Raw genomic sequence first — 22,805 nt, forward strand, 5'->3', positions numbered from 1 at the left:
AAGGGGAAGCTAGGTATAAAGAGGGAAAGGAGATTGTGTGTAAGGTAGAGGCATTTGAAGTCTAACCAACTTGTAAGCCTATGTCTGCATAGGAACCAAATTGCAAGGAACCTCATTTTGAATTCATTAGGTCAAATGTGTTTTGCCTGGTGTCTGTTTAAAGTCTATGGGTTATTGTTGCCTTGGTGGGGGCTTACCTGGGAGTGATTAATTTGAGGATTTGTTTAAAAGTTATTATGGTAGTAATTTGTAGTCATGTATATATGCTTAATTTGTTGTTAAATTAATAAATGTTTAATTTAGTTTTATATATAAAAAAAAACCTCTTGAGGTTCGGTGGTCTTATTCATGAATTCAGAGCTGCATCTCAAACATACCAATTGAAAATATAGGTTATGACAGTGCTCAAGTTTCTCTCTGGGATTTAAACAACTCAGCTTTTACCAACTGCTGTGGCATAACAGATAGTGTAGAACTTCAAAAGTTCATAGACAGGTTGGTGGAATAAGTGGACAAGTGGCAGATAAAATTTAATTCAGGGACATGTGAAAGTGATTCAGTTTGACAGGAAAAACACAGGGACGATATAAAATAAAGGATGCCTTTCTAAAGGGGGTGAAGGAGCAGATAAATCATTGAAGGTGCCAGGAGAGATAGAGAGCACAGTTAATAAAGCATACAGTGTCCTAGGCTTTATTAATAGGGACATAGAGTAAAAGAGCATGGAGGTTACATTAAACTTGTATAAAACACTGGTTTGACCTTAACTGGAGTACTGCATTCAGTTTTGGGTGCCACACCTTAGGAAGGATCTGAAGGCATTGGAGAGATTCATGAGAATGGTTCCAGGAATGAGGAACTTCAATTATGTATAGATAGATTGGAGAAGTTGGGGTAAGAACAGAAAACGCTGGAAAAGGTCAGCAGGTCTGACCGCATCTGTGAAGAGAGAAGCAGGGTTAACATTTTGAATTAGCTCTTTAGCTCTGAAGAAGAGTCGTGAAGTAGAAATGTGATGGAATTTATACTGTTTAGTGGGGGGGGTGGAGCAGGATAGATCAGCGATAGGTGGGCGCTAAGGAGAAATTGACAAAGATGTCATGGGCACAAGACAAAGGGAGTGTTAATGGTGTTGGTGAAGGCTAAAAAACCTGTTTTAGTCTTCAACACCACCATTAACACTCCCTTTGTCTTGTGCCCATGACATCGTTGTCAATCTCTGCTTAGCCCCCACCTATCGTGACCTTCTATCCTGCTTTACAAGCTCCAACCTCCCCCTAAAACAATATAAATTCCATCACATTCTACTTCTCTTTAGCTCCGAAGAAGTCGTGCTGACTCAAAGCGTTAATTCTGTTTCTCTCTCCACAGATGCTGTCAGTCCTGCTGAGTTTTTCCAGCATTTTCTGTTTTTATTTTATATTTCCAGCATCTGTAGTGTTTTGCTTTGATCTTGGGAAGTTGGGACCGTTTTCCTTGGAAAAGAAAGTGTTGAGAGGAGATGTGATAAAAGGTATTCAAAATTCAGAGGAGTCCGTACAGAGTAGATGGGGAAAAACTGTTCCCAATGGTGGGAGGATCAAGGACCAGTGGGTACAGATTTAAGGTAATTGGCAAAAGAAGGAATGGCGACAGGTAGAAAAATTCTTTCATGCAGTGAATGGTTAGGATCTGAAATGTACTGCCTGACACTGCGGTGGAGGCAGCTTCAATCGAGGCATTCAAGAGTTATTTGGATTATTATCTGAAAAGGAAGAACGTGCAGGACAACAGGCAGAAGATGGAGGAGTAACACTAGTTGAATTGCTCCTTCAGAAAGCCAGCATAGACACTATGGGCTGAATGGTCTCCTTCTGTGCTGTAACCATTCTATGATTCTATTCTATGATACGAGCCCAGGTTCTGCCTAGAAGTACTGTATATTAAAAAAAATCCTGAAATATAAACACAAATGAACAACTCAGTATCCATTTACATCTAATGGTGTAATTTGCCTCCCAGATTTTATATCTGGATCAGGCAGGTCTGAGATGCAATTCTAACAAACAGGCTTTTCATTCCACCTCTAGTTTCTAGCGTGCAACCCATTCCAATAGTCTGTATTCAAATGCTATGCAGTCATCAGATACCCTTTACCCATGTCTATTATTATAGAAGCTCCTGGCGCACAACCATAAACTAAAAGAAACAATATTTTAAACATCCTCTCTGCCACAGTTATCAGGTTTCAAATTATTAATTTGCCTTCTATTTCCTGTAACTTTCTACCATATTTTTAGCGACCTGATACAAGTATTTTGAAAGTGACTGAAAGTGGCAGAAGCAATCAGAAATCTGACACTGCAATAATATAAACTGTACAGTATTGTAGCCACCTTTGGACTTCACTGTATTTATAGCAGATCTGTGCTTCATGTGTGTTGTTTCTTTTATCTCCAATAACAACTTGATTGTTTTTCTCCACAATAAAACTTTGCCCTCTGTGCACCCAGCCCCTCATCCCAAATGTTTTGGTTTACACATATTCTACAAAAGGTGCATTGTATTTTCATCCACCACAACAGAACTCTAGCTACATGTCAGGAGATTGCTCAGATTGCTCAGAAGGTAGCACTCTTGTTACGCAGTGTTGCTTGAATTGGTATTCGTAGCTATGCCTTAGTCAGAAGGTTGTGGGTGCAAGCCCCACTGTTTAATCACATAATCTAGACAGATATTTCAGTACAGTACAGGGAGAAGAACAGGATTGTTCAAGGTGCTGCATTTCGGAAAAAATGTTAAACCAAGTTCCTTCCTGCTTGTTGAGGTGAACCTAAAATAATCTCATGTAACGACTTGAAGAGCAGGATGCTCTCCTGGTATTCTGGGCAACATTCAACCCCAAAGTCACCAAAACAGATTAACTGGCCACTTAACCCATTTACTGTTTGAAATTTTAATTAACACTATGCTATTTTTACCAACTAAACAAACTTGATTATGAAACACTTTGAGACTCCCTGTGAACATGAGCAGGTTTTATAAATATATATATATGTTATATGTTTATAAACATGCTTCTTCTTTATTTTTTTCCAGAGCGAGAGCAAACAAGCTGAGCAGACTGCAGTTGTGCATCCTTATTTATTTGCAAGAAAGCAACAAGAACAGTAGGCTCAATACTGCATCTGTTATTTTAGTTGACATGGGGGGAGGCAGAACAGCTGGTGTTCGGTATATGTGGTTTCTGGGAAGATTGGACATACGTTTTTCTTACTTTTTTTAAAAAAAGACATCCCAAAGCTTAATTTAAAATAAACATAAATTAAAATAAACCTAAATTAAGTGGCCACGTAATCAATTCTAACCACAACTATTTTTTTTCCTAAATCCTAGAAGGATTTCAGTTAACTAAAACTCAGAACGGAAGATGTATAGTATTTATTTCCTAATCTCATTCTGTCCTAACGTTGTAAACACGCATGTTTATTTGATAGCACTATCTTCCAAGTTGGAATGGCCAATGTAATCCCACTGTGGCTGTAATACTCCAACAAAAAGCATTCATTTGAGTTGCACAGTGCCCTACTATTAGTGACCTCAAATTGTATCCATCTCTTCTAACCCAAACTTTGTGTAGGTGCTAATGGCAAACATATGGCATAATTTTCCTCCATTTCATTATCTTATTCAGTCTTCTTGTTAATAAGTTCCTTTTAAAACTGGCTCAGTTCATAGCACCCTCGCCTTTGAATCAGAGGGTTGTGGGTTCATGTCCCACTCCTGGAAACCAAGAACTATGAATGTACTCGAAAGAGTTGCAATCTGTGACTGTTGATAACTCGAAAGAATTTTTAAAACTGGAGGTGCATCATGGTGTCAGCCCAACATCCTCCATAGTGATATCCAACCCTATTCGTGAACAATCAGAAAGTATAATTTGTATGAATGAAGGCAGATTATCACTGTATTTTTCCCTCTTTGTAAGAGACACCCAAGTTCTTGTACTAATTTGAGCAACCTACAAGCAGCACATTACACAATGTAGCTTCAGTTGTGCAAACTATGTTATAATGGCTGGGCTAGTGTCCTCAAATTTAGAGCTTTACATAAACATAAACTACTGACATGTTGATGAATCTGTGCATCTACAGAAGTGCTACAAATTTCAGAGAAAACTGATGTAGCCAGTGAGTGGATCAGTTTAACTTCACAATACACATGATACATATCTGTCAGTTCGCCATCTATCAGCCTAGCAAGTCAGACTAGATTTGGTAAAGTCTAGTTCTCATTGAACATTGAGGCATTGCATTGGGTCTCCAGCAATAAATCCTGCCAATATTAGAACACTGTTACTTCATGGAATCAACTGAATTACAGCTATTTCTAATTAGACAGATCTACCATATTACAGGCATAAGTAATATTGTTATAAGGATACTTATAAAGGACACTCCACAACTGGCCATTCTAAAACAAATAAAACCCATGCAACCAAAGTCATTACATGTCAGTGAGTGGTGCAACTCAAGCCTTTGCTATTGGTTCCATTATCAAGCCTGTACAGATTTAAAACTAAAAGTAGCATTTGCAAATAGTTCTTACATGCATCAGCATATATAAAATATATCTTAGTATATCATACAAATTATTTTTTGTTCTGTTCTTTTAATTCTCTTTTTATAAGTCAAGGAACAGTAGAGCAAGATATGCAAGGGCCATTGCTTTAGTCAGCCAAGTTCCCAATATTTAAGTATATCAGTATTTAAGTATATGTACTTCTGCTGCCACTATGGTGACTTCAGATCAGCAACTGCTACCTGCATGAGTTTTCCTTAAATTGCACTTATAAAACACCTGGTCATGTCACACACTTGTCTCAAAGTATTTTATATAAAAACAATGACTGCATTCAAAGATATTCCATTCGATGGGAAACTCTGACAAAACACCTGATCTTACCTCCCAAGTTATGTAAATTCAAGCTCTTTCTTTCTTTACATACAATTAACTACTTTGAATGTCAATAATTTATTACAGGGTAACAGGGAGCCATTTTGCATATACAGACTTGCTATAAACAGGAATGAATTGAATGACCAGCTAATCTGTTTTTGGAGCTGTTGGTCAAGGGAGGAATATTGGCCAGGACACCTGAAACTTTGAATCAAAATTTTATGTCAACTGCCAGAGGCAAAACTAATATTTTCCATTAAATGCATTTAAGGTCCTGAAGCCAGTAAAATTACGGAACAAACAAGTTGCTTGAAACTATTAGGTGAAATGACATATAATCAGAATTCATTAGTTTGATAAGCGATCAGTTTAACCTTTTGTCAGAATATAGTCAAACAAGCAGAATCAAATCTGTTAAAAATACTACAAATTCTATATTAAGCAAAAAATCCTAGGAAATACCACTATCAAATGTATCCCACAGTGGTGTTACTAGATTATTAAGCTCTTATCATATCTTTTTTATGATGCCTATATAACATTTTTCTATAATATCCAAGCATGGAACAGACATGAATAACATTTGTCATCGACACAAATTAAGCTTGGTATCACTCAAATTCTAAAAAAATTATCTAACACTGTTAACAATACAAACTTTTGGAGCATTAACACTGTCTTACAGTTGTTATCTAATGATATCCAGTAGGAGTAATACAAAATATAACACTAAGTAATGACAAAATTAGAATTGCAAATTTACCTATCATGACACCATTTATTGAAGTGTCCATACAAATGACGCAGCTGACCATTTCACTAGCATTTGTTACTGTACAAGGGGGCAATTTAGACTCCAATTATAAATCAGGATAAAAGTGTATTCTATCTAACAAAGTTGCTATCAATTCAGAAATCATGCATTTAGGAAACCATGATTTTTTTTTCCCTTTGCAGGGCATGGCGTCCATGGCAGTCACTAGCTTATCATCTTTATGTCTGTGTGGTTAGTATATAATGGCTTTGGCATCTAAGTGACACTGCAAAATTGGGAAGTATTTATGAGAAACAAATTTTTTTGACAATTTGAGGCTGCTAGCAGCTTCACACAAAATCTAATTTTACTGAAGAATATTTGTGTTAAATTTTGAGTCAGGTGAGTAAAGAGCTTGGACGAGATTGCTCAAGAAAAGAGAGTTAGAGATGAAATCATGGTTTGGAAAATGCAGTTGCTCGAGGAAGGAATTATGGTGGTTTTCAAAAGAAGAGGAGCAGAAAAGCAGTTACTGACAATGTCACGTAGCATGAGGATCAAATGCACAAATCTTTGAAGGTGGCAGGAGGAGTTAACAAAGGAATTAATAAAGCATATGGGATCCTGAACTGTCTAAATAGAGGCATAAAGTACAAAAGTTAGAAAGTTACATGCAACATGCATAAAACACTAGTTAAGGCCCAGCTAGACTACTGTGTCCGATTCTGGGCACTACAATTTACGAAGGATGTGAAGACTTTGGAGATGGTACAAAAAGATTAACTAGAACAGTTCCAGGAATGAGGAATTGCAGTTTTGTGAATAGACTGAAGATTGTTCTCCATAAAGCAGAGATTACTTAGATGAGATTTGATAGAATAGTACAACACTGGGGGAGGCCTTTTGGCCCAGTGAGTCTGCACTGGCTCTTTGGAAAAACACTTCAGTTAGTCCCAACACTGCTCTTTCCCGATATTCCTGCCATTTTTTCCTCCTTCAAATGTTTATTCCACTTCCTTTTGAAAACTTCTTTGAATCTGTATCCACCACCCTAACTGCCAGTGCATTCCAAATCCTAACCAACTGTAACATAAAAGAGATTTTCATGTCATCTCTGTTTCCTCTTTCCAATCATCCATGTCCTGTGGTTATCCGGCCTTTAACCACTGAAAACATTTTCACTTTATTTACTCTATACGAACCCTCAATGGCTTTAAATACCTCTTTCAAGTCTCATCTTAGCCTTCTACGGTATAAGGAGAAAAGCTCTACTTCTGTTAAGTCACTCCCAGCAACATTGTTTTCTGTCCCAATTTTCCCATAACACTGCAACTATTATAAAACAGCATTTGCTCCCACTCAGTGTTTTGTAAACATTTCTTTGCAAAGTAACAAAAATGAGTAGTTACGTACGCATAGTTGAGAACTCAAGCCAATTTGCCCATATACCAAATGAAAAGTTCCAGCAAGTCTGTTAAGAAAAAAAGTTCAATGAACTGACATACTAAATTCAAAAAATATGAACGTACAAATTCGGAGGAGTAGGCCATTTGGCCCTTTGGCCTGCTCTGCCATTTAATAAGATTGTGGCTGGTTGTGGCCTCAGCTCCACTTTCTTTCCTACTCCCTATGCCCTTTGACTCCCATGTCAATCAAGAATCTAGCTAATTTAGCCTTAAAAATATTCAATGATCCTGCCTCCACCACTACAGTAAAAGCAAAATACTGCAGATGCTACAAACGAAAACAGAAAATGCTGGAAAAACTCAGGAGGTCTAGCAGCATCTGTGGCGAGAGAAACAGAGTTAACGTTTCGAGTCCGTATGAAAAAGGGTGCTCTGAAGAAGGGTTATATGGACTCAAAACGTTAACTCTCTTTCTCTCTCCACAGATGCTGTCAGACCTGCTGAGTTTTTCCAGCATTTTCTGTTTCTGCCTCCAGCTGGGGAAGGGAGTTCTACAGGCTCACTACCGTCCAAGAGAAAACATTTCTCCTCATCTCTGTCTTAAATGGGAGACCCCTTATTTTTATACTGTGTTCCTCAGTTCTAATCTCTCCCACAAGGGAACCATCCTTTCAGCATCCACCCTGTCAAGTCCCCTCAGGATCTTATGCTTCAATACGATCATCTCTCATTCTTCTAAACTCCAATGGACACAGGCTCAATCTGTCCAACCTTTTCCTCATAGGATAACCCCCTCATTCCAGGAATCAGTCAAGTGAACTTTCTCTGAAGTGCTTCTAATACAATTATGTCCTATCTTAAATAAGGAGACCAAAACTGCACACAGTACTCTAGATGTGGTCTCACCAATACTCTATGTAACTATAGCAAAAGATCTCTACTTTTATATTCCATTCCTCTTGCAATAAGCAACATTCCATATGTCTTCCCAATCACTTGCTGTACAAGTATACTAATTTTTTGTGATTGTACTTGGACACCCTGATCCTCTGTACCTCAGAGTTCTGCAAACTCTCCACATTTAAATAATATGCTGCTTTTTTATTTTTCCTGCTAAAATGGACGTTCACATTTTCCCACATTATACTCCATCTGCCAAATTTTTTCCCACTCATTTAACCTATCTATATCCCTTTGCAGACTCATTACGTCCCCTTCACAAATTTCTTTCCTACCTTTGTGTTGTCAGTTAATTTAGCGACCATGCATTTGATCCTGTCATCCAAATCATTGATATATATCCTAAGTGGTTGATCCCTATGGCATTTCACTCATTACAACTTGGCAACCTAAAAACCACCCATTTATGCCTACTCTCGGTTTCCTGTTAGTTACACCATGAACATCTGGTATTAATCCAGTGTCAAACAACAGGCTTTTTTTCCCCCTCAAATTCTACCCCCAAACTTTTCAAGTGTTAATAGGCTTTATGCATCTTAACCAAATACCATTCTACATCTCAAGTTTAAACATCATAGTGTAGAAGAGACTGAGGATGGCATCACAGCTGAACTTGATACTGTCCACACCTGATGCTCAAGTAAGTTGTTTCCAGCACGGGTCAGTGAAAAAAATTCTAGCCAATGTTTCCATTTCACGCCATAATTTAAACATGTTCTTATAATTTAAAAGATATATAATTTAAGCCAGAAATATAAGCATGTATGGATAGATTTTGTGGTTAGGGTCAAAGCAATGATCCTTGCCTCTGACCCCGATGAAAGTTGTCCAGAGAGATCTAGCAATCTCTATGACATAGATTTTCCCTTTCCCGATGTCAGTTTGAATCTGGCGCCAAGTCAAGCGGATCAAGCCCTAGAGGAGTATAGAATGTATATGGGGGAACTTAAAAAGGAAATTGGGAGAGCAAAAAGGGGGCATGAAAAAACATCGGCAGGTAAAATAAAGGAAAATCCAAAGTTATTTTACAAGTACATTAAGAGTAAGAGGATAACTAGGGAAAAAGTAGGGCCCATTAAGGACCATTGTGGTCATTTGTGTGTGGAGCCGGAAGACGTAGGTAGCGTTCTAAATGAATACTTTGTGTTGGTGTTCACAGGTGAGAGGAATGACGTGGGTATGGAAATCAGGCAGAAGGGCTGTGATATAATTAAAGAAATTAGCATAGAAAGGGAGGAGGTTCTATGTGGTCTGGCAGGCTTAAAAGTAGATAAATCTCCAGGCCCGGATGCGGAGAAGGTGGGAGAATGGGGTTGAGAAACTTATCAGCCATGACTGAATGGCAGAGCAAACTCGATGGGCCGAATGGCCTAATTTCTGCTCCTATGTCTTATGTTATCCAGGCTGTTGAGTGAGGCAAGGGAAGAGATAGCAGGGGCGCTGGTAATAATTTTCAATACCTCTCTGGCCACAGGAGAGGTGCCAGAGGACTGGAGGTCAGCCAATGTGGTACTGTTATTCAAGAAGGGAGGTAGGGATAAACCAGGGAACTACAGGCCAGTCAGTCAGTGGTGGGGAAACTATTGGAAGCAATTCTGAAGGACAGAATTAATCTACACTTGGAGAGGCAGGGATTAATCAGGGACAGTCAGCATGGTTTTGTTGAGGGGAGGTCATGTCTGATCAATTTGATTGAATTTTTCAAAGAGGTGACCAGGCGTGTAGATGAGGGCAATGCATTTGATGTAGTCTACTTGGACTTCAGCAAGGCTTTTGATAATGTCCCGCATGGGAGACTGATAATGAAGGTAAGAGCCCATGGGATCCAAGGCAATTTAGCAAATTGGATCCAGAATTGGCTGAGGCAGGAAGCAGAGGGTGATGGTCGAGGGGTGTTTTTGTGACTGGATGCCTGTGTCCAGTGGGGTTCACAGGGATCAGTGTTGGGTCCCTTGCTGTTTGTGGCATATATAAACGATTTAGACTTGAATGTAGGAGGGTTCATCAGTAAGTTCGCAGATGACATGAAAGTTGGTGCGGTGGTAAACAGTGAGGAGGATAGCCTTATATTACAGAAGGACATAGACAGGCTGGTCAGGTGGGCTGAACAGTGGCAAATGGAATTTAATCCGGATAAGTGTGAGGTGATGCACTTGGGCAGGACAAACAAGGCACGGGAATACACGATGAATGGTAGGACCATGGGAAGTACCGAGGATCAGAAGGGTCCTGGTGTGCATGTCCACCAGTCCCTTAAGGTAGCGGGGCAGGTAGATAAGGTGGTTAAGAAAGCATATGGCATACTTGCCTTTATTAGCCGAGGCATAGAATATAAGAGCAGGGAGGTTATGCTGGAACTGTATAAAACGCTGGTTAGGCCACAGCTAGAGTATTGTGTGCAGTTCTGGAATCCGCATTATAGGAAGGATGAGATTGCACTAGAGAAAGTGCAGAGATTTATCAGGATGTTGCCTGGGCTGGAGAGTTTTAGTTATGAGGAGAGATTGGATAGACTGGGGTTATTTTCCCTGGAGCAGAGGAGATTGAATGGGGACATGATTGAGGTATATAAAATTGAGGGGTATAGATAGGGTAGACAGGAAGGAACTTTTCCCCTTGGAGGAGGGATCAATAACCAGAGGGCATAGATTTAAAGTAAGGGGCAGGAGGTTTAGAGGGGATGTGAGGAAGAACTTTTTCACCCAGAGGGTGGTGGGAATCTGGACCTCACTGCCTGAAAGGGTGGTAGAGGCAGAAACCCTCATAACATTTAAGAAGTATTTGGATGTGCACTTGCGATGCCATGGCATACAAGGCTATGGGCCTAGTGCTGGAAAATGGGATTAGAATAATTAGGTACTTGTTTGACTGGTGCAGACTCAATGGGCTGAAGGGCTTTATTCTGTGCTGTAGACCTCTATGACTCTATCAGAAAAGTGATGGAAGGTGTCTTCGATAGTGCTATCAAGCGGCACTTACACAGCATTAATCTGTCCAATGAAGCTCAGTTTGGGTTCTGCCAGGGCCCCTGAGCTCCTGACCTCATTACAAACATGGACAAAAGAGTGGGACTCAAGACGTGGGGTGAGAGTGACTGTACTTGACATCAAGGCAGCATTTGACCGAGTCAAGCATCAATAAGCCCTAGCAAAACTGAAGTCAATGGAATCAGCGGAAAAGTCTCCACTGGTTGGAGTCATACTAGCACAAAGGAAGATGGTTGTGGTTGTTGAAGGTCAATCATCTCAGTCCCAGGACACTGCTGCAGAAATTTATCAGGGTGGTGTCCTATGCCCAACCATTTCAGCTACTTCATCAATGACCTTCCCTCTATCATAAGGTTAGGAGTGGGGATGTTTGCTGATGATTGCACAATGTTCAGTACTATACGTGACTCTTCAGATACTGAAGCAGTCCATGTCCATATGCAGCAAGACCTGGACAAGATTCAGGCTAGGGCTGATAAATGGAAATCAACTTTCGTGCAACTCAAGTGCCAAGCCACAGCCTTCTCCAACAAAAGAGAATCTAACCATCTCCCCATGACATTCAATAGCATTGCCATCGCTTAATCCGCCACAATCAACATCCTGGGGGCCTTACCACTAATCAGAATCTGAACTGGACTAGTGATATAAATACCATGGCTAATAAAGCAGGTCAGAGACTGGGAATTCTGCAGTGAGTAATTCACCTCCTGACTCCCCAAAGTCTGTCCCCTATCTACAAGGCACAAGTCAGGAATGCGATGGAATGCCTTCCACTTGCCTGGATGAGTGCAGCTTGAACACACTCATACACTCAAGAAGCTCAACAACTTCAAGGACAAAGCAGCCCGCTTGACTGGCACCCCATCCACCACCTTAAAGATTTACTCCCTCCACCAGCGACGTACAGTGACAGTAGTGTATACCATTTATAAGATACACTGCAGCAACTCAACAAGGCTCCTTCGACAGCACATTCCAAACACGCAACCTCTACCGCCTAGAAATACAAGGGCAACAGATGCTTGGGAAAAACACCACCTGCAAATTCCCCTCCAAGCCACATACATCCTGACTTGGCACCATTTTTGTTCCATCACTTGCTGAGCCAAAAACCTGGAACTCCTTTCCTAATAGCAGTACAGTTGTACCTACATGAGATTGGCTGCAGCAGCTGAAGGTGGATTAGGGATTAGGCATTAGGCAATTAGAGATGGCAACATGCTGGCCTAGCTAGAGATGCCCACATTCTATGAAAAGAATAAAAAAAGCTGCATAGGCAGCCAATCACATCAAAGTATCTGCACAGGCAGGAAATAAAAGCCACTGAATCCCTCCATTTTTAATTGCAAATTTTACAGATGGTGAAATAAATGATGGGACATACACATGGGATTAAGTTAGAAGCTAAATGTCATAAGCTTAAAAATTTAAAATGTGGAGTTTTATCAGAATAAGAAAATATAAAATTCTTTCAGCTCCAATTACGCTGTTTAGCTGTAATTATGAACTTACTATGCCATTAATAACCTAGTTACATCTCATTCAAGAGGGTGTAACTTTTTCCAAGAGTTTTTATGGTGAGACCAATAGTGCAAAAGAGCAAGATTTTGTCAATTCAGTGATGTCTACCTGATTTTAGTCTGGGAGAACTTCAACAGTGCACCGTATGGGAAAGGGTAGAATCACTCACAGCAACCTCTGGATTTGTGTGTTTAATTGTGCAATTGCAGACGCCAAAGGTTGCCATCAGATTCAACGGGGTAATGACAGTGAACACTGGCAATTTCGTTGTCATTACTACCACAAAATCAAGCCCAATATCGCCTCACTAGGCAGCTGTGGAACTCATTCAATATCAGTTAAAAGATCCTGAAATCGGAAAAGAAAGGCAATGAATTAGAAGGACTTGATTTTCAAAAACTGTTTTGTTACACATTTGCTATTTTTATATACTATGTGTAACTTGTATTCATGCTTTACGCAAACAATCTATTCTGCTCTTTCAAACTTGTCAAAGTGTACACTAATTCCTAACGAGAGGAATTTACTTAAATTTTAACTATCTTAGAGATCTTAGAGTTGGTTTTTAGAGTGCATAAATGGTTAAGAGCACAACTTCCACTCATCAAAAAAAAATCAAGAGTTGGTATGAGGAAGACCATTATTAAGTTCACATCTTCAAAATTACCATTTTCTCCCACAAATTCCTGATTGTAGAGTACTGTTGTGACATACAACTCACAGTTCAAAAGTAATCTTTAGAAGGAAACAGCATTGGCAAACAATTCCAGAATTCCATTTTAAAGCTCATATTGAACAATTTCTCACCACATTTCTGGCCGATTGCATCATCACTACAGCCGGGGACAAGAAATGCTAGGCAAAGTTGTTGCTGAGCTGCTTAATTTTGTTCCAAGGCATGGAATTAGGGGACTTAAATTCACAACAAAAAATTAGGCTCACAGCAAGATTATTTGATGAAAATGCTATATTAAAAGGAGATCTAAGTCATTCTTCATCAGTCTTTTTTAGTTTACTCTCTGATTTTCTCCCCACCTCTCTCTCAAAAAAGTGCTGACTTCCTTACTGGAATACAGTGCAACAGGGGACAAATGCCTCAGTCAAGTGACCATTATCCACGATATCAGCAGGCTACCCAATTGTAGAGTGTCCCCCTTCCAGCAGGATACAACAATCAGGAGGAAAAATCCTGGCTGATTTTTGCTTTCCTTACCTAGGTACACAGGAGGATAATTGTACTGCTGGTGCCGCTACTGCTACCCATACAGTTAGCTCAGCATAAGTCAGGGATTGAGCCCTTTTAGTTTGTACAGTTTGGTGACAACGCCTTTATTTATTTGTAAACTGCTAGGGAATTTTACATTCCTTTGATTGTTTCTAATCGATATCTGTACACTGCTTTTTTTTTTCTTTGTAATATTCAACTCGAATGTCGTATGTTTCTAATGGCTGTCCCATGGTTTTTAGCAATTTACTGCAAGTTTTAGAAGGTCAGCTTGTAGGTAAGTACACTTCATGGCAAACCAGGCGGACCACAAGGTCCAAGGCACCAGGACTTTTCAACTGTTTTTCCACACTCTTTGATTAGAGAAGGTGAACAGTTAGATAGGTTCCTAGCGCTTATGTGCAGTTCACAAGCAAGGACAGGATCAGACTCAGCTGTGTTGCTCTCGTATAATACCCAAGTTCATACATGGGGCAAATGAACACTTGGGAGACAGAAGACAGAACTGTTGATGCCAGTGGATCATATCCCACAAAGAAGCTGCATCTTTAGGAGAGGAACAACACATTATACATATTAGAAAAATTCTCTGCAATATTTTAGTTTACTAGCGTTTTCTACAATTTACTACTGCCACCTTAACTTTCGATCTCTTGCTCAAGCTCATGCATTTAAAGCTCTCAGGCAGAATTGCAGCATAGTGGAAACTTAAGTACAGTACTAACAATCATTCTTTGTACAGAAACATTAGAAGGAAGGTCGAAATAGGACCCAAAAATATTGAAATAGAAGTCGCAGGAATAGCTGAAGGAAACCCTGAGGTAATCAGACCCTATGTGGATACACCTGCCTTCCTATTTCCTGGGAAAAATTGTGAAGAAACAAAGCAGAACAGTGACTACTGCTAAACAGTTTTCAACTGAGAATTTTATGGTTTTTGATTCCCTTCAAACCCCAAGTTGAAAACCACATCAAGTAAGTAATTACACAAGAAAAATCTAGAGGGACTAAGCTTACATTTAAAATGTAGAGATTTAACAAACACAGTGAGGAGAGAATATAAATAAAGGCATTAGAAATCAGTTGACATGTCACTTCTTACAGATGAAGAATAAAAAATAAACCAAATGAAAAACCATTCCTATTTTAAACCATCCTTCAGGGAAGGTTCAGCTTAAGTGCCAAGCAGTCCTGGGTCACCAGTTCATAAAATACAGGGAGGGAGAACAGATTTACATTAGGCTGATGGCAATCTACCAATTCAAATCCAAATTAATCCAGTATTTACAGATGGGAGCTTTAACCCCACAATCATAACATGTGCAATTACTGACTCTGAATAACTTGTTAAATTGGGCAGATAAAGATCAGAGGTTTGGGGTGATACATTTTGGGAGCGTAAACGAGGGAACATGTACACTAAATCTTAATGCTTTAAAAGTAGTACAGAAGCAGATAGACTTAAGAGGTTCAGTTACACAAAGTCAAAGTCAAGGGACAAGTTGATAAAGCTTTAAACATAGGGAAATGAAGTACATCTATTACATTACAAAAATAAAGTAATGAATCGAAAAACAAATCATTGATTGGGCCATGGTTAGAGAGTTTCATCTCTTTTTGCACACATTATTTTTAAGGAAGTTAAGACAGTGACTGAGGGATGCCAGGGATGACAGATTTCAGATACAAGGAGAGTGTAGAGACACTGGAGCTCTTTTCACTGTAATAATGAATAGATATGATAAAATTGTTCAAAATTATGAGATTTTCAAGGTCAATTGGGAAAATTAATTTATCTGACCAGGTGACATAAATTTAATACAATCACAGAAGGAACAGATTAGACTTTTTTCTAAATAGCACTGTTAGGATATGGAATGCCTACCAGAAACAGCAGTGAAAGAAGGGATTATATTAACTTCCAAAAGGAAAGTAGATAAATATCTAGAAAAATGTTAATGGAAAAGAGAAAGGATGAAGTGGATAGCTCTTCCAGAGACAAGACGAAGCCACAATCTTTCAAATAGCCACCTACTATCAATTAAGATTCTCTGATTTTACCTGCAAAAAATCTGGAATTTCAACCACGTGGACCTCCTCAAATGATTATTGCCAACTTTACTTGGTGTGCAGGATGGCATAAAGACTTAAACTCTTGTTTAAAGCCAAAATTCTCTTTCCCTTGCCCATTTGTTTTTGTTCTAACAAAGACTATTATGAATAAAAACAAGTTAGGATTCTAGAAACTATAACTTGAATAACAAAGTCCCCAACTTGACCTTTTAAAAAAAAGCAAGTGATGAGTTAGTAAAATGTTCAAAAATCTTGACTCTCATTGGACTATAACAAATAGTAAAATAAAACTATGCTCATCTGTCACACTATCAATTTAGGAATTATGCAATCTTGAGTGTTTTAAAAAAATACTGCCATGCCTTTAACAAAGCCTCCTTCCTTATGTTTTCCATCCACCCATCACTAATTTTAACCTTTCTATTAGTATTTTAGTCAGAAAGGTGACTGAAATACTAGCTAATAGAAGATCAAAACTAGTCAGCAAAAGATCAAAACTGTGGCCAGAAGATACAGAAGTGACTTAGAACCTTTGTCTCAGATGTAGATGGATCTACATCTGAAGTGCTGTAATCTGCAAAACTATTGACCAGGCACTGGAAAGTGGGATTAAAATGAGCAGCTAGTTTCGTTTTTTCCTTTTGGCCGGTGCAGGCACGATGGACTGAATGGCCTCGTTCTGCACCTTAACTTTTCTATGGTTCTCATGGCATTATTTTCCTTCAAAGGTAAGGCAACCTTTCTAGCAACCAAAATATTATAGCTTCATAACACACAATTCTTAATAAGCAATGATTTCTAAGTATAACAATGCGCCCAGTGTGTAAAACATATTAAATAAATGAATTAACATTCTCTCTCATATCTGACAACTTATTTCTAAAGCTTATATTCAAAAATTCCAAAAATAAAACTATCCACATAGCATCTTTGCAAAAATTAAAATATATTTTGACCTTATCCTGCTGACACAACAGCATCAGATTCCTTGGGCAGCAAAGTTTACAGGTCATAGATTCATCTGGTTAATCTATGAATTGGCTCAAAACAGTGTGCGAATCACGTTTTAGCAAATAAAAACCATTATTTTTTCCCAGAAGGGCAGTGAAAAAGGAAAGCTGGTGAAATAATAGATTGTTAAATGCAGTATATAAAAAGAGATTTTAAAAATGAATGCAATTATGAGGTATAAAGAAAGAATAAATTAACAGAAGAGAATGAAAAGGTAGGCAAGTAGAAGTGCTTAAAGTTTTAAAATATGAAATTGTTTATTTTATGTTTATAGTTAATGTCATAGCAATAGAACCACTTCTGACTTTCAAGTACCTTTATGAATGTTTGTGCCAGTTTCATAATATGTGGAGTGAAAAATTATGAATTCAGCCAGCGCAGCGAGTCTGGAATTTCTTGAATCTACTGGTAGTCTAACTTAAAGTGAAAATCCTAAATTTGGAGGTTTCTGAAATAATGTTACAGTGACATGCCAGCTCAAGTCATACACAATCTCCCACCAGATTATGCTGCACAAGGTAGCAAAACTGAACAGTAGTATTTGAGGAGCACTACTTCTGCAACCTTGCAAGTGAATAGGACATCCTTAAATGATCATCTCCTCCATGTTTCAAGTACAAAATGGAAAGGCGTATAGAATTTGGGGAAACCTGTGAACAATATATATTCCTTAATACTTGTAAACCATTTGATCAATCAACTGAGGGGTCGGGGTTGAAGGGAATTCAGCGTATATGAAAACTTCGAGACATAAGGTGTTATATAAATGTAATTTAAAAAACTTTATGCAATAGTTACTGAAAACAAAAACGTGTGTTTCAAAATTCACAAACACTCATCATTTTCACAGGTTTTAAACTGATAAATATTTGCCTTGATAAATGAAAGCACAAAGCTTTCAAGGGAACATTGCTCGTTGTCAAGCAACTAGCAAAGACCTTTGGAAACATTATCCACAAACATGGGTCAGCTTCCACATGTCTACCGTCAATACAAAGCTGTATTGCACCATTCTCTTTTAATTCTGGCACTCCTCAGATGTTTGACTATCTGTCTGACATCTGGTTGTAGGTCCGTTAAACAACGGGCAGACTGAAGCCATCATTTACAGCCCCCTGGCACAAACTCAACATCCTTGCCACAAATTCCATCCCCTCACCACCATGGATACAAGGTGAATCTGACTTCATCACAAAGACCACCTACTTTCACCTCCCGAGACATTTTCAACCTCCACCCCTGCATCAGGCAATATGTTGCTGAAACCCTCATTCATGCCTTTGTCCCCATCACTCAACCATTCTAATGTTTTCCTTTCAGACCTCCCATTGGCACCCTCTGTAAATAAAGTTTATCCAAAACTCTGTAACTCATATCCTAACCCAGACAACATACTGTTCTCCTATCATTCCTGTCCACAGCCTTTTTTAGCTACCAATCCTCCACTACCTCCAATTTAAAATTTTCACATGTTTAAATCTTCTGCATAGCTGCACCTCTTCCATTCCCAGGAGCTATGCTTCGCACTGGCTTGAAATACATTTTCCATCCTCCCTTTACTCCATTGTTGGTAGCTGTGCCCATGCTCTGTAATTCCCGCCCTAAACTCTTCTGCCTCTCCACTTTCCTCGCCTCCTCAAAAGCTGTCCTCCAAGTCCACCTGTCAGAACAGTCACCCCTCCCAATAACATCTTTTTTGGTGTTCACTTTTTGCAGGCTGCCATCTTTTGAAGTACCCTGGGATGTTTTTCGACATTATAAATATGGATTATTTTTCTCGACTTCCTTTACACACCTCTCTGATAGTATAAAAGAAATATAAGATATTCAAATCAAACTATATTGTGGTGATAAAAGATATTAAAACTAAACAAATTAAATCAAAATAACTAGGCACAAATATTGCCCAATAGATTAAAGTAGCATGCTTATATTGAAATTATTTTTAAAAAGAGCAGTGCTGTGAAGGTGGTCTTCTCTTGCTTTGCAAGTCACTATGTCATGTCATAAAAACACTTACCAAGTTCATAGCACTGGATGGATAGCAGGTGAACTTAATAAACTCCGTTGTTACAGGTTGCCTACAGCACTGTTTTATGTTTATCGGAACACAGGAAAATAGCAGTAGGTCATTCAGTGAGGTCATGGCAACTCTGTAGCCCAACTCTACATACCTGCCTTTGCCCCATATCCCTGAATACCTTAAATTAACAAATTTATTAATCTCAGATTTAATATTCAGAACTGATCTAGCATCAACCACCATTTGCAGAAGAGCACAGAGTTATATCACCCTTTATATTTAAAAGTGCTTTCTCACGTCACTCCTGAAAGGCCTACTTTTGGCTGTGTCCCCTCATCCCAGGCTCCTATACCAGCAGAAACAGTTTCTAACTATCTGGCCCATCAGTTCCCTTTAATTTTGAAAACTGCTCAATTTACCCGTTCAACTTTAAAATCCAGGGAACAGAACCCTAGTTTCTGGAATATCACCTCATATTTTAATCTTAGTCGTCCAGTTATCCAGGCTAATAAATGCTTCCTAAGATGTAGTGCCCAAAAATGAACACAGTACTCGAGGTTTAACCAGGGCTTTGTACCCCTCGCACTTCTACCCCTTTGTGTTCTAGTGCTCTCAATCTATAGACCCACATTCCATTCCATTCCCTTATTGGTTATTTTCTGCACCTATCCATGACACTGAGGATTTATGTACACGGACCCTATATACCTTTGGACTTCCATTTTTTCTAGCTTTTTACCATTGATCATCTATCCTTTTTATGTCCAAAGTGGATGATTTTTATATTATGCTTCTATCTATACCAGTTACAATGTTGCCTATCTTTACGTCATCAATAAACTTGAATAAGTGGATCTTTATCCAATCATCTAAGTAATTCATCAAAGGAGAATAGTTGAGGCACCAAGACACATGTTTGGGATGCCATTACTCACATCCTGTCAATTAAAGTATCTGCCCAATATCCCTACTCCTTCTCTCCTGCCACTCAGCCAATTTCCTAACACGGTCAATAATTTGCCTTTAATTCCATGAACTTTGACTTTAGCCAACCGTTTTTTATGGACTTTATCAAATACCTTCTGGAAGCCAATATAAATAACATCCATAGTCAGTGGCATTACTTTAGCCAGCTCTTCAAAAAAATTCTATCGGGTTCACCAGACATGAACTACCCTTTACAAATTCAAGCTGGTGCTCTCTGCTGAAATTTGTGTTGTCACTTTATCCTTAATTACAGACTCCAATAACAGATGTTAGACAAACTTGTCTATAATATCATGGGTTTCCCCCTCTTACCTGTCCTAAATAGCAGAGTGACATTGCAGAATCAAGAGAACTTTAGAAGATTATAGTTCGGGTAACTGCATTGTTCTCACCGACTTCCTTTAAAATCCTGGGGCAGAAACCACCTGGTCCTGGGAATGTTACTCTTTTAACGGCATTATTTTCTTCATTACAGTTATTTTGCTTATGTTTATTTTGGTGAGTCCCTGATTCAATATTTGTTTTCTTGGGAAGACAGGCATGTTATCCTTCTCTTCCTCTACTGTAAATACTGATGTGAAGTAATCATTCAACTTGCCCCCTATTTCTTTATTTTCATTTACAACTAGAGTCATAATGGCACAGAAGAAGGCCTTTTGACCATTGAATCAATGCTAACTCTCTGCAGAGTAATCCAGTAAATCCCATTCCTCCACTCTATCTCTGTAGCCCTCAAGTGCCTATTCAATTTCCTTTTGAAATCATTGACTGCATCATATCACAATTATCAATTTTCAACAGGTGCTCCTGACCAGCCTCTTTTTCCTAACATAACAGTAAAAGCATTAACGGTGATTTTGACATCCCTTGCAAGTTCCTTTTCATATTTTTTTGTTGTTCTTACTATCTGCTTTACCTTCTGCTGTTCTTTCCATCTCTCTCAATCATCAGAAAATGTGCTTTTTTTTTGCATTTGTGTTTTTTTAGTTGTATGTTTCCTTTTTTGTCATCCACGGCTTTTTTTTTGGCAAGTATAACTCTTGTCCCTCAGGAGTATAAACTGGTTCTGATCATGTTAAAATCTTTTCTGAACACCTTCCTCTGATCTTCTGTCGGTTTAACAATTATCGGTTTGCTCAGTTACTGTGGACAAATTGCCTCTTACAAGGTTAGCTCATAAAAGTTTGCATTCTTTACTTGTACAGTATTTGCAATGTCTTCATCAAGGTTACCACGGAAAAGTGGATAGAAGCATGGAAAGCCTAAAGAGCTTTAAAAATCCGAGGATCCCATTTAATAAAACGGTTGTGGACTTACTTCTTTATTATGCATTATTGATGGGCATCGTACATTGTGTTTTTTTATTTATAAGGATTAATACTCATCACAATTGACCAGAAATTCAAGGATTCAGTGGTGAGATTGGGCTAACTGGCAGGATAGGTTCGATGGGCTGAATGGCCTACTCTGTTCCCATGCATTTAAACTTTCAATTTAATCTGTGTACAGTAGGACGGGTTGGAGGAGTCATGCAAGATACTAAATAGAATAGATAGTTGGAATCACAACTATAGAAGCAAGTCTAAAATTATGTGAACAGCAGAAAATTCAACATTAACATTTTAACGATTTGCAAAGAACTATTATTGAATTATGTCCAGCATTGTACTGGGCTATGCTTTCTCTGCTGGGTCAACATTTTACTCTCTTCTGGTGCGACCCTGAACAATGAATTTTAGCCTACCACTAAGATAAAAGCAAAAAAAACTGCGGATGCTGGAAATCCAAAACAAAAACAAAAATAGCTGGAAAAACTCAGCAGGTCTGGCAGCATCTGCGGGAGAGGAACAAAGTTATGACTCTTCATACGGACTCGAAACGTTAACTGTGTTCCTCTCCCGCAGATGCTGCCAGACCTGCTGAGTTTTTCCAGCTATTTTTATTTTTTGTTTTAGCCTACCACTGGTTGGAATCAATCTGGAATGACACAACTGATGTTATGAAAATTATATTTCATCATAAATTAACATAATTAAAACCTTTACAAATACGAGCGACAAAGGAGTCAAGTTCCTTCGTCACTGGTCAGTGAGCAGTAAGGGAAGGTGCAGAGAGCTCTGAGAGAGCGGACCCTCGGCTGTCCAACTCGCAGATCGCCCCCCCCCCGCGCGTGCCCCGAGCTCGGTCGCGGACGCGGACGCAGACGCGAGCGCGTGCACGTGCAGAGGCACGCGCCTCCCTTTTTAAGCTGTATTGAATACAAGGTTCCAAAAAAAAATTCAGTGGACACCAAGAGATCTATCTGCGAGCTTCCATCGCCCCGGCCGAGCCGCGTGCGTGCTCTCACTCACCGGCCTGCGTGGTGTCCGTCAGGTCCTGATTCGCCGCGCTCCTCGGGAACTCCTTCAGTTTCCTCCCGCTTAAGTTCAACACTCCCGTCGCAGCGGCTTCCTCCAGCGCTCTCTCCAAATTCCTATTCCAAGGGACCTGAGCCGATCCGGAACCGTTGTGACCACTGCCTCCTCCCCCCGCTCCGCCGCCGCCGCATCCGTTCAATCCGACGCCACCGCCTGCGATCCCGAGCTGACACTCCGACATCAACATCGCAGCCGCCATTACAGGTCCTTGGTCAACACTGCGCAGGTGCCAGCAGCCGGTGAGACTGCGCGTGCGCGCTGAACGGCATGTTCAACCTGTCGCTTGTGAGAGAGGCGGAAGATAAAAGTGCAAGATAACCGGGAAAATGAGATATATGATTTTTTAAAAACGCAGCTTCCAGTGTGGTGATTAATTTTGGTAGGAAAACAAGGAGAGACAATTTAGGGTACAATTCTAAACTTCGATAGATGCAGAGGAACCTGGGGTATGTGTCCACAATCATTCAAGGTGGCAGGGTGTGGAGAGAGAAACAGAATTA

The 22,805-nt window shown here is 39.3% G+C and overlaps 1 protein-coding gene across 12 annotated transcripts in view; it reads right to left on the reverse strand.

Annotated features, from left to right (window-relative positions):
* The window catches only part of lrch3 (leucine-rich repeats and calponin homology (CH) domain containing 3), a 170,990-nt gene extending 148,468 nt beyond the window's left edge, over window positions 1–22,522 (reverse strand). For all 12 annotated transcript variants that reach the window (XM_078564007.1, XM_078564003.1, XM_078564012.1 and 9 more), the window contains exon 1: window positions 22,240–22,522. In XM_078564007.1, the coding sequence (XP_078420133.1) occupies window positions 22,240–22,504 (265 nt within the window). In that variant the 5' untranslated portion in view covers window positions 22,505–22,522. The remainder of the gene's footprint in view (window positions 1–22,239) is intronic.
* Between the last annotated feature and the right edge of the window lie 283 nt (window positions 22,523–22,805).

The sequence above is a fragment of the Cetorhinus maximus genome, chromosome 19, assembly GCF_964194155.1.
Source record: "Cetorhinus maximus chromosome 19, sCetMax3.hap1.1, whole genome shotgun sequence".
In the NCBI taxonomy this organism is placed as follows: Eukaryota; Metazoa; Chordata; class Chondrichthyes; order Lamniformes; family Cetorhinidae; genus Cetorhinus; species Cetorhinus maximus.